The sequence below is a fragment of the Blennius ocellaris genome, assembly GCF_963422515.1.
Source record: "Blennius ocellaris genome assembly, chromosome: 10".
Lineage (NCBI taxonomy): Eukaryota > Metazoa > Chordata > Actinopteri > Blenniiformes > Blenniidae > Blennius > Blennius ocellaris.
In genome coordinates this window covers 12,876,484-12,888,891 of record NC_137659.1, presented here as the reverse complement: position 1 = coordinate 12,888,891, position 12,408 = coordinate 12,876,484, and the positions used below count along the sequence as shown (strand labels likewise).

The 12,408-nt window shown below is 42.6% G+C and overlaps 3 protein-coding genes across 3 annotated transcripts; 1 reads left to right on the top strand and 2 right to left on the bottom strand.

Moving 5' to 3' along the window:
- Positions 1-798: 798 nt before the first annotated feature.
- LOC308135209 (peroxiredoxin-6-like) lies at positions 799-3,000 on the bottom strand (the record flags this gene model as incomplete). Its single annotated transcript, XM_080503087.1, has 5 exons — positions 799-934; positions 1,050-1,196; positions 1,304-1,453; positions 2,138-2,294; positions 2,909-3,000. 5 exons carry the CDS (start codon positions 2,998-3,000, stop codon positions 806-808), a joined length of 675 nt encoding a protein of 224 aa, XP_080359213.1. The 3' UTR covers positions 799-805.
- Positions 3,001-3,558: 558 nt separating this feature from the next.
- On the top strand, positions 3,559-6,623 carry LOC308135387 (polyisoprenoid diphosphate/phosphate phosphohydrolase PLPP6-like; the record flags this gene model as incomplete). Its single annotated transcript, XM_080503345.1, has 2 exons — positions 3,559-3,937; positions 6,202-6,623. 2 exons carry the CDS (start codon positions 3,559-3,561, stop codon positions 6,621-6,623), a joined length of 801 nt encoding a protein of 266 aa, XP_080359471.1.
- A 3,200-nt stretch (positions 6,624-9,823) lies between these two features.
- On the bottom strand, positions 9,824-11,748 carry LOC308135163 (myocilin-like; the record flags this gene model as incomplete). Its single annotated transcript, XM_080503038.1, has 3 exons — positions 9,824-10,629; positions 10,728-10,832; positions 11,271-11,748. The coding sequence occupies 3 exons, from the start codon at positions 11,746-11,748 to the stop codon at positions 9,824-9,826; spliced, it is 1,389 nt and encodes a 462-aa protein (XP_080359164.1).
- Between the last annotated feature and the right edge of the window lie 660 nt (positions 11,749-12,408).

The window sequence follows — 12,408 nt, the reverse complement described above, 5'->3', positions numbered from 1 at the left end:
TCATATAGTGACATACATTTTTAATCTGTTCCTCTTTGTCCTCTCTCGACTGTATTTCATCCTTCCCCTTCCTGTTTGTATCACCTCTGCCGCTGTCCTTAAGTCCTCTGGTCTTCTGCTCACATGAGTAGCGTGTTGCCGGCGTACGTGAGATCAAAGTTGATAAGCTCTTCACTGATGCTGTAAACCCAGTGAGGGGAGGGAGGGGGACGCAAAATCCTGCACAGCTGAGTTAACACTTCAAACTAACTTCTGATCAAACAGGGCAGGAGGTGGGAGATTGCCGCTGGCTCAAAATAACAAAGTTACAGAGGAGCTCCCGAGCAGTTGTTGCTGGAAGTCATGGCTGAGTAAAATCAACTTTTGGTTGAGGGTTTGTTTTTTTTTGGGGGGGGGGGTTTCACAAAATTGTCTATTGCCACTCAGGGAAAGAATGTCTTTATTTGTGACAGGTTATTCTACAAGTACACTTGGTGAAACCCTTATCCTGACACCCTCTAGATAAGAAACATTTAAATACTTAAAAATTAAATAAATCTGGCCATTTCATTCCTTTGTCATCATCGCGTCGGAAAAAGAAAGCGGGAAGTTTTTGCAACTTTTGGTGAAGGCAGCGTACCACCATGTCAAATGACAATGATTCTTTATCACAAGACACTACTATTCTATCAATTTACTTTACCCGGAGATGTCTCTTTAACTACATGCCCTGGCTTGAGTGAGAACTACTGCATACAGCAGTACATGTACAGCCTGTGGGATGGGGGGGGGGTAAGTGTAGTATATCAATGCACTCTCACTGAGGTTATGGGTGAGGTGTGTAGCGTAGGTACTTCTTCCCGGAGGGCAGGGTTTTGGTGTAGATGCCAGCTGGGAACAAAGACGCAGCTTCTTCCTCAGACATGCTGGGAGGCACCATGACACAGTCTCCAGGCTGAAGGAAGAGGGTCACATGATAAAGGGACTATCTGTCAAGCGCCATGTCTCCTATTTGTACAACCAACTGCAGGAATTATTAGTGCCAAGAAGAGTCCTGATTTGTGAAATACCTGCCAGTTGGCGGGCGTGGCCACGCGCTTCCCTGCTGTCAGCTGGAGCGAGTCCACCACACGCAGGATCTCAGCAAAATTGCGTCCTGTGGTGGCTGGGTAAAGCAGTGACAGCTTCAGCCGCTTGTCAGGACCAATTATAAAGACCTGAGGAAGATGGGACGGTTGACGAGTGACATTTTTCTCTCTCTTCGAATAAATGTGGACGCAAGATAGTCTTTCTAAATCAAGCAAATGAAATGTTTGTAACTCACGCAGCGGGCAGTGAGCGGCATGCCATTTTTGTCCTTCTCATCTGGGTCCAACATGCCCAGGGCAACTGCCAGCTCCCGTTTGCTGTCCGCTATGATGGGAAAGGGCAGCGAACAACAGGCGGCCTCCTCACAGTTGTATGCGAGGATATCCTAGTCAGATACAAGACTGGTGTCAAACCTGAAACATTCAAAATAAGCTACTGCTGCAAACATGAGACTGTGATACATTTACTCATCTGACCACAGTAAAGAGAGTCAACTGTACTAAAAAGCATCCAAAAGCAATTCTTTTATTCTTTTATTCATGAAAACGTTTGTTCAGCAAACTATGACCTGGGATTTCTCTCAAAAAGGGTCAAATATACAATGTCAGGACATTCATAAACTATATTTGGAGGTTTTTGGGACTTTTAGTGAAAATGTTGCACGTTCTCCCAGTGCGTTTGGCCTTTGTTCTCCACAGTTTAAAGAAAAACATGCATCTTAGATTAAGTGGTGACTTGAAATTGCCTTTATATGAGTGAGTGCATGTGACTGTCTCTCTCTGTTTTTGCCCTGTGATGGACTGGTGACCTGTCCAGGCTGTAATTGTCCCTGAGTTACATCAACCATTATCAAAGTCGGATGAATAGAATAAAATTCATTCTCAAAGCTGAACGTAGTCTTCACTTTGTGTTATAACATTCATCTTTCTTTCTTATTTCCAAGTCATTCAGTTGTGTTTGTGATTCAAAGACCGAACAAAACATCTAGTATGAATAAGCACCAGAGAGATGCAGAGATGCAGAGAAAATTCCTTTTGCCTTAAAGCCGGTTACAGTTTGCAGATAACACCTTGGCCCAGCCGTGGTGGTCGTCCAGGCAGTCGATGGACAGGCCGATCATCTTGACATTGCGTTTTGTGAACTCTCCACTCAGTCTGGCAACTTGACCCAGCTCCGTGGTGCACACTGGAGTGTAGTCTCTCGGATGGGAGAAGAGGATTCCCCATCTGGTATAAAAAGAGATTAAGTCTGGATTTGTCACGTCTTTAAGAAGGAAGATGCTTTTTTTCTTTTTTTAGAAGAGAGAGGTTTTGCAATAATATATCATACTGATTTCTTGGATTTTGTGTAAGAAGATACTAATTCATATGCACTTGACACTGAAAGTGCTTCCTTTAATTTTTGAAATGATGACAGGCCAGATATTTTTTCATGAGGCCAGCAGAGCGATTGTGTGAAACAACTCTGTGGTGTATTGGTTTTAAGATTTGACCTGTTTTGTTCAGTATGCAGGTTTCATTATTAGCCCGACTGAACAGCTCTGCACTAGACCGTATTTTATCACTTTCTTCATCACCGCATCATAAAGTATCATTTGCGTTGCCTTAGATCCTATATGGTACAAATGTGCAGTTGTGTGTGAAGATTTAAAAGCTACGTGTGCAGGATGTTCTAAAAGCAGACGTCATAATAAAGGTGACAGGAACTGTGTACAAGTTCCCTCTGTCACCTCTGTCACCCCTCTCTCTCTCTCTCTCTCTCTCTCTTGCTTCCCTGATGTTCTCAATAAGTCTGATTCCTGACTTGAAAAAAATATCCAATAATATTAAAGTTAACTTACGAATCGCCGATATATTCGTGGAGTTTAATTATCCCAGCAGTGGTTTCTGCCTCGAAATCAGGAAATAGCTCTCCAAGCAGGATTCCCGGCATGATGTGAAAGGTGGAGGTATGTGTGTGTGTGTGTGTGTGTGTGCGTGTGTGTGTGTTTGTTCAGCACCTCTGATGGCTACTGGGCTGACGAGAGGGCGGAAACTTCCCTCAGACACCAACAAACGAAAAAAACATTCTTGTGAAGTGTGGAGTAGCGCTACTGTTCTAAACCACACTTTTTTTTGTTGTTGTTGCGCACGCAGGCTGCGGATACGCACACATGGCCTTTGTCGCAGCGCCGCAGTTAAATAACTGCACAGAGTAAATGTTTCACTATCAAACCTGCAATTTGCATGTCTACTATCGGTGATAAAATATACATATGGACAAAAAAGATTACATTCCTCTCAGTTAGATTAATAAACTTCTATCATGAATAATTTTGCAGGTATTTTAGTCACATGACAAGTGCAGCCCAGTTGTAAACTGGCATCATTTCAGTGCCACCAGAGTCTCCTCTCTGAAGGATGGGTTGAGTCTGAGCGCAGGACTGTTTAGGTAGCCGATAAGGAAGGAGGGCGGATAAATTACTGGGGACACACACTGTGTCACATGAAAATGTCCTCAGCGGCATCCAGACGGAATAGTTGCCGCGGAGTTGTGTGTGGAAGCCGGGCACCTTCTGAGTGCCATGTCCGCCGCCGGAGCTCCAGTTGCTCCTACTTTTCCCCCGGAGTGCAAACGGAAGACTTCACAGTCAGCCTGAGCCAGCCGATATTTACTATAACACTGCGCTTTCTGCTGGCCATAGATCTGTGGCTGTCCAAGCGGCTCGGGGTGTGCGCCTGTGAGGAGTCACCATGGGGCAGCATACGGCCCCTGGTGCGCCTGGTGGAATTCTCCGGACACGTCGCGCCCTGGCTCATCGGCACCGTGTACACTATGCTCCGAGGAGGGAGCGCGGCGGAGCAAGAGACCATGCTCAACCTGGCTCTTGGTGAGTTTCTACACTCAGTGTGCATCATCAGTTATCATTTCAACGAAAACGAAAATGTTCTTTCATAACGTTTGCAGGATCAATTGTCCTATTATTCCGTTTAACCGAACACGTTCATCATCTGGTTTTATGTGTATTCATTTAAAGCTATTAAAGCACAACTGTATGCAGGGGGGGGGGGGGTTAGCAAATTGCACAGCTTTCAATTTGATGTTTTCACATTTGCTGTATTGGGATATTCATATCGATCACTCCAATGGCGGCAGGTGTATCGGCACTGCGTAATAACGCACATTCTTGCCAAATTCAATTCAACTTTTGGCAGTGTTCCGAGTCTGTAGTCTCCCGTTAAACTGAGAGCGCATCTAATGACGCCCCTGAATAAGCTCCACTCAGCAGGTCAAAGACGTGTTGCCTCCTCCGTTAGATTAAAAAAAAAAAAAAAAAGCCTATGGATGATTGCGCGACCCCCGTGTCCCAGAACCGGGAACAGCAATGGAAAGTTTTCTGTTTTGAGTTGATGGTGTCTGTCAGTGATGCACGTGACATAGTTGACGATTTATTTGCAGGCGTAGATTACATTCGTTGACTGGCAGCTTTGTGGTGTGCTGATATTCTGTATTGTACTGGGGGGGAAATACCAGAGCTATTCTTGGCCTGTAATAGCCTATAGAATGGCACTCTGTTTTGGAAATACTATAGATAGTGTACCACTGCTTATTGTTGTAGACAATTTAGAAACTAATGAGGTCAAGGGTGTTAGTAAAATGTCATTCTATAAGAGCCCAAGGACAACACATTTGGTGCAACCTTTCCTTTTGTATATTGTTCTTGCTTAATTGTTTCAGATGTAGAAATAAGTGTTCAGCCAGATACATTAGAAAAACTCCAGAGTCTTTACGTGAAGCAATTAATGATACAGTTGAGTACAAAAACACACAAACTCGATCAATCGGACTGTTGTTTTAAAAAACAACATGCTCTTTACTTGTGCATCAGCGTGTCATTGTAGTTTTAGACATTCTCCTGCACGAGGTAAATAAATGCCAGAAACTGCAAAATAAAGCTCTCCTCTGCAGTTGTCTCACCATGCTTGTATTTAAGTTTAGGTTTGTAAGAGAGACAGTTCAGCCTCAAATGATGCTCCTGCTCTATACAATGCTTAACCTTCCCTCCTCCCTGGATCCTCTATCACATCCACCTTGGAAATGTATTCAGACTTTTGCAAAGCTCAACTGGATATCAGATGTTCAGGATTCTTGTCCAGTGACAGCTAATCCTTTTCCACAGGCGTGGAGCAGAAAGGGCCTCTGGGACTGTTTCTGTTAGCTGTTCAATCTAAGATTTCTCTAGGATTTTTCTCTCCAAAATAATTCAGGTTTATTAGCTTTTGTGATGGACAAAAATGTACATCATCTGACCTGCTCTCCCTGAAGAGACTTGCAGTTGTTCTGTGAATACAGAGCCAAGATGGATTTAAAAAAATGCAGGTATATGCAAGAATCGTTAAATTACAGAATGCTGAAAGAAGAGTTGAAATGTTACTCCAACTCCAATGTTACTCCAAAAAAATAACTTTTTTGCTTCCCATGTTTAATCCCTGTAGAGGGAATTTTCCTAAAGGGAGTTTGCATGTTTTCAGTGGCCTTTAGTTCTTTAGGTGCCTCAACTTCTTTCCATGATCCAAAGATGTACTTGGGCATTCTTAACCCTCTATTTACTGAGCTAATGTTAAATTGATAAGAATCACACAATACATATCATATAGTCATGCTAAACAATGTGAGATATGTTGATGTTATACATTGATGTATGCACTGTGCACATGCAACTAGTGCAAGTGACTCTACCAACACTTTTTAAATAAGAAAAATCACATTATGGATACTGTTTTAATATATGTATACATTTTGTGTTACAATGATGTGTGAATGTCTGTTTATAGAAACATAGTGGGAAAGGTATCCAACTGATGTTTTAGTTTTTAAGTTAGAAATTGTAACGTGTTTGATATTGGTTGAACACATTTCTAGACTTTTTAATATGTTAGCTGAGAAAGGCTCCATACATTGCATTTTAAGACTTGTATTACAGATTCTAATTGTTGTTGCAATCTTTACGTGTGTTTTAAATTTGAGACTGTGTGCTACAGACCTCAAATCCAGCAAGATCAATAAGAATCTGAGTTGTTTTTTGAGCATAACGAGTTTGGTTAGTATTTCAAAATGAAAATGAAGATTGTTTTTCCTTTTCTCTCTTTCCAGCTCTGATGTTGGACCTGCTGCTGGTCAGGATTGTGAAGACCATGGTCAGACGTCGCAGGCCTGCACAAAACCGCTCTGAAATCCTCTCCACTTTCTTTGTGGAGCGCTACTCCTTTCCCTCTGGCCACGCGTCCAGGGCGGCCTTGTGCGCCCGGTTCTTTCTCGCCCAGCTGGTGGATACAGACTCCATGAGGGTCCTGGTGGTAGGTTGGGCCGCCATGGTCAGCCTGGCCAGACTGCTGCTTGCCAGACACTATGTGACAGATGTGGGCTTTGGATTGGCCATGGGCTACTGCCAGTACAGTCTGGTGGAGAGATTGTGGGTGACCTGGGACTGCCTGCAGGACCCACTGCTCATGCGACTGAGAGCGAGCCTCAGCAGTGCGTACAGCGGACTGTGGATGCTGGATTGGAAACATTAGGTCGGGTGGTGCCTGAGAGTCGGCGTATGTTTGGCGAAAATGTGCAGCATAACTGTGTATAATTCAGAAACTCCCTGCTCTTATGAAAACATTTGTAATACTGAATTAAAATAACTTAAACTTTTTGTTTGTAAGAGTTTAATCAGTGTTCACTTTTAATTTTTTTAAGTGTGGAGTAAAATATTGAAAGTGTTTCCTTTGTTGCATGTCTTCAGATTGTAATTTAAAAAAAAAAAGATGCATGCACTTAATTTCACATTGATGAAAGGAAATCTGCAGTTTTTTTTCTAGAATAAAAAGTCATTTATAGATTATTTGTATTCTGCTAAAACATTGACTGTGTTTTTGGATGAGTCTGCATGCTCAAATAAGTTTACTCTATCTAAATTAGACTGGCACAGCACAGATGGGTAGAGCAAGATTTCCATTCAATTTCTCATGCTCAGGCTTTAAGCTGTCACAAACCACAGCTGGCACTGTATCTGAATAACCACTTGGTCGACTCATCCTTGCCCAAGTTTCCGTCAGCTGCTGCTGAGGCTCCTGACTGTCATTATGCTGCAATAGGTCCCATCTCGTCTTACATTGTTGATAAACTGTGCTGCCATCGCCTCCTTTTTAACATACCAGTGTAACTTCCAAATTAGACCACACAGACCCTGAGGATATGTGGATTTAGACCAGGCAAGACGTAGCTGTGTGACAACAACGTAGAGGAGCAACGAACTCTGAGACCTGGGAGCAGGACATGATAAATGCAGCCAGCCGTCTCTAGAGGGCGGTGCATAACAATAAACTAGTTGTAAACCGTCGAACTTGAGGCTGAAATGAAGAGGGGGGGGAAAGCGTTTTAAAGAGAAGATTGAGTAGGCGATGGAAAATAGATCTGGAGGTAAGACCACAAGTATACATCTGTACTAACTGGTCACAGCTCTTACGCTCATGAAGCACGACGCAGGTGAGATGATGTGATGGTGTACAATAAAACCACCAAACTCCAGGAGTGGCATCAGTTTATAAACAACAAGGTTCGGCTCCTTCACTTCCTTTGGATGGCACGAGAACGTCACTTCTTCTTGGCTTGTTGAATAAGCTGATCTCACAGCCATTTAGTGAGGTGCAATAACAGAGATTATAGCAAGTGCTCTATAAATGAGAAATAATTACTAATGGATTATTTGTTGGAATAATTATGGAGTTACCGAATCACAGAAGGCCTGAGAGTGACATGGTGGTTATTGCTCTTGCTTTATAGTATAGGTGTGAATGTATGGGGCTGTCTCTCTGTGTTTGTCCTCCTGTGTGGGGCCTAACGTACCTCCACCCAGGGTAAGCTGGGACCGGTGTAAATTCTAATTGACTGCACAATTTGCCCTGCCCTAATAATGTGAACAAACATTTAGCTCCATTACTGAAGCGCACAGCTGTCAGCATTGTATAGGTCAGTACAATGAGTCCTCAAGTTTGACCTTTTTCAGTTATTTGAAGGAAGATAATGTGGATATAGTTCATTTTTGAAATAGACAAATCAATTGACAAATGAAGAAAAAGCTGGGGGAGCAGTTGCAATAAACTGCCAACATTGAGAGAGCAGCTATGGAAAACGTAAGCAAAGGTTTATTCAGTGTTGTTAATGAGTGTGGCATATAGGACTGAGTTAGTTCAGGGTTGTTAAGGCACCTTAGCAGTAACGCCAGTAAGGATAATTTCCAATCGGCCCCATGCTGTGTTTCCCCAGACGATGAGAAAATTCACTCAGATGAGTTGACTTTTCACTTGAGAAAGGAACGTATGACTAATAATCTTCAGAAGAAACTGAATCCAGGGGTGCATAAGATTTACAGAAAGCTTCCAAATGTAATCAAACTTGTGAATGTTTTTAATCACTTTTATTCCACGCTTAAATTCAAATCTAAGCATGGGATACAGGTACTTCACGTTAAGAACAGAAGAATGCAATACAGAAAAAACATGTTTGTATTGAGAGGTTGATTTCACCAATTCTCAACAATTATTCAATCATTATACAGCAACAAACATCAAACATGAAGTTCATGGTACTTTTTTTTGTGTTGTGGGAAATTATTCTGACGTTTCTCACTTAGTCTTATGCAGAATTAAGCTTCAAAATCATGTATGCCTGTCTCCTCAAAAGCTCACGGATAGCAGTCACATAGGAGTACCTTTAAAAGGAAAATATTACAAGGCGTTGTGGCCCCAGTGGCTTCTTAAAACATTATTTTATGTTCTCTCTGGTCAGACAACACTGAATTAATCATAAAAAAACAACAATGTTTTAATAGACAAGTGACAAACTTTGGTAACTTCTGTATTTCTTACTGTTTCATAATGAAATCAATATAATACATGATTCACTTTTGTTTCGACAGAGCATCTTACCTTCCATTCAAGTCATATTTTGGGTACTTTTATTTCAATCAAAATGTATGTAAAATGTGTTAATGTGACTGTGGATGAATGTCTTGCCAGCATCTCAGACAAGGTTGTTGCATTTCCTCTCTACAGCAAGTTGGAGCATGCAGCCACTCAACTTAACAAGCTACCAGTGAAGTAACTCAAACACATATTTTTCCTTTTGTTTCTTTCTTCATTATTGCTATGAAGTGATTTACATAAGACACAATGCAAACATATAACATGCGTAGAGTAATGTTTCATAAGACTTTAATTTGGATTTTGCTTGTGTGCGCTTTTTAAATACTAAATAATTTAAAAAGAATTACATTGCGTTTTACAGAAATGTTATTTTGAGATCAGATAGATAACCATGAGTGTACTTCTGAAATAGACATTTCTGACATTCATGGTGATTTCGTAATCTCTCTATGCTATTGGTTAGTGGCATTTCTGAATGTCAGGTTTGAGTGACACAAGCAAGCAAAAGTATATTGTTTTATAAAGTTTTATTCAGAAAATTAAATAACATGAACTCTCTTGATAGATTACAAAAATATATCATTGTAATACGATGTTTAGCTTTTCTACTGGTTTTTGATATCAGTGACTTTATGGGGGAAAAACGTACATTAATCTGTTTGATAAATTTATGTTTCTTGTCACAGATTATTTTATTTACAGTGCTATTAGAAAAAAAAAGTTTTTAATAAAAAAATGAAGCGATATTTAAAACTTTGACGAAATCTCAGCACGGATTGAAGCAAAAAGGATTTTCCTCTTATTTATGCTCTGCTACCCCGGGTGACCCTGCCCAGTCGGACCTCATAGGTCACCATGTGGAAGTTGTCCCATGCATAGAGCTTCCTCTTGGCGTGGTTGTAGTCCACCATGCTGTTGTATCGGTACTTGTTCTTGAACGGCACAGAGACAGCTCGCCCTTCCCCAGTGGCTGTGTCAAACACATAATTGATGGTGGTGTTAGTTGCAGTGTAGCTGGCCACCGTGTACAGCCGTCCACACACCATGAAAGCATTGGCCACTGTGTTCTTTCTGATGTTGGTCTCCCAGCTCTTCTTCACTTCAAGGCTTTTAGGATCCAGCTGGGAAATCACAATGGCACCCTTTGCTTTGGCTGTACTGTAGATGGCCCACAGACCCTGCTCATCCACTGCCAGGTCGATGTCGGTGTAACCGCCCCAGGAGTATGGGAACTGGCCATGGAAGCCGGCGTGCGTAAGGTCAGTACGCGATGCCAAGGTCTCTGAGGCTAGGTCGTAACGAATCAGTGTGCGACTGCGCCTCCGCTGGTAGTAGAGTGACCCTTGGTACAGGGTTGCTCCTGTGCTCTCAATCGGCTCCGGCAGTAGCAGGACCTTCATCGGGAAGCCTCGCGTGAACTGATCCATGTCTTCATATGCAAAGAGCTGACGCACATCTTTACCCACAGTGTCGATGCGCCACACGGTCATGTTGGTGTAGATGGAACCCTGAGGCTCCGGATCCTGCAGCCACACTCCATACTTCCCCATGATGCTGTCAGCTTTCCTGTGCAACACGGGTTCTCCCACTGACCGTAACTCTCCACAGCCTGGAAAAAAACCTGAATTGAACATTATGCTATGTCACTATTTACAGCACACTTGAACATATAATTTTGATACAAGAAAGAAAAAATAAACCCCCTACCTGTGAAGTTGTGATATCCACCAGGTAAGAGATGTGATGCTGGGACTTCTGTCACCTCAGCCTTCATTTCCTGATAGGCACCATTCCCCTGATTATATCTAGGATCTTAAATAGAAGGGTAGAGTTATGAAAATCATAAAGAGTAGGAAGACACATGTTGACAAAATGGTTGAATAAAACGCACATGATTTATTTTCCTCAGATTACTGCTGGATCCTGATGCTGATAGCAGCTGCTTAAACAGACAGCTCTGAGTGACAAGGCCATAAAAGAAGAGTCTATGTTGTAAATTCCTTTCGTCCTTACTCAGCCGGGGGGCAGCAGGTCAGGTTGTGTCTGTTGCAATTTGACCTGCTCGCTCGAGAGACACATCATAGGCAACCAGGAGAATATTTACCCTCACTTATAAAGTGCACAAGATCCAGAATTTCAACAAATTTGCACCTATATATAGTAATTTCACAGCATTTTTCAGGGATACAAGTGATGTGATTAGGGTTTTGAATGGTTTATGCTTTGCTCTTGGCTCATTGATGTACATACCATTGATGGGTCTATTTTCGTGCTGAGACCCACTTGTGGCGTGTGTCTGCAGGCAGGGTTTCTGCCGGAGGCTCTCTGCCTCCTGGTTCAGCTCCGTCAGTCTCTTCTGCATCTCCTGGACCTGCTTGTTCAGACTTTCCTTGTCCTGCTGCAACTGGTTTCTCTCTCGTGTAACCTGGGAATAGGCTTCTTGGAGACCATCTTTACTGTTCAGCCTGACTCCATCGCCTCTGTCTGCTCCTGCAATCATGCGACTGACCAAAGCTTCAAGCAGAGTAATCCTCGACACGACGCCATCGATCTCTGGTTTTGTGTTGCTTCCAGGACAGGAGGACTCCTCTGGACTGGCCACAGTGAAAGTGTACTGGCAGCGTCCAGTAGGGTCATTGGAGCGGTGGTGCAAGGCTCGGTCTGGTGCCTGACTGTAGATGGAAAGAATAAAGCAGTTCAAATAGAAAAAAGACAGCCAGTGCAACATCCTGAAGGGTTTGAGTTGATCTTCCTCTAGTTTTGGATCAATTTGCAAAGATATAGCTGTATATTTTGTTAAAAAGCTACACCACTGTTCAGAATTTACTAAGGTAGACTCCCCATAACTCAGTGTCCCTGGTCAGTGCAGGTCAATGTGTGGCTCCCAGCAGTACTCCGAGAGGGAATTTATACAGTCAAGTGTCAGGGAGTGGGAGGGGACAGGGAGCCTGGCAGGGAATGAAATAGCTTGGGGGTGTGGAGTGTTTTTGTAAGTGTCCACATGTTTTCTGCCTTCTGCTGCTAAATGACTATTAAGATGAGTAAACAACAAAATCACACAGCATCAGTGGAAAATTACACAAGTTGATCCTGCTGTGGAGAATTCCTTAGTCGTGCATAAGGAGGTTGTATTGACTGGACAGCATCCCCTGATCTGTCTACTTAGTGTCAACTGCAGAGGTATTTTACTGTTTTACTATTAAATACTGTAACCGTAATTTGGTCTTGAGATGAAATGTTGAGAAAGGTAATGTTCCGCAGACTCACAAGGAGGCTCATCCTTCATAGAACTTGAGGGCATGCTGGTACTCTTCTTCCTCCACATCAGTTAGTCATGATGTGTTGCACAAGAGACTTATGAAGATGCAATGAGGCTGATCTGTCTCCT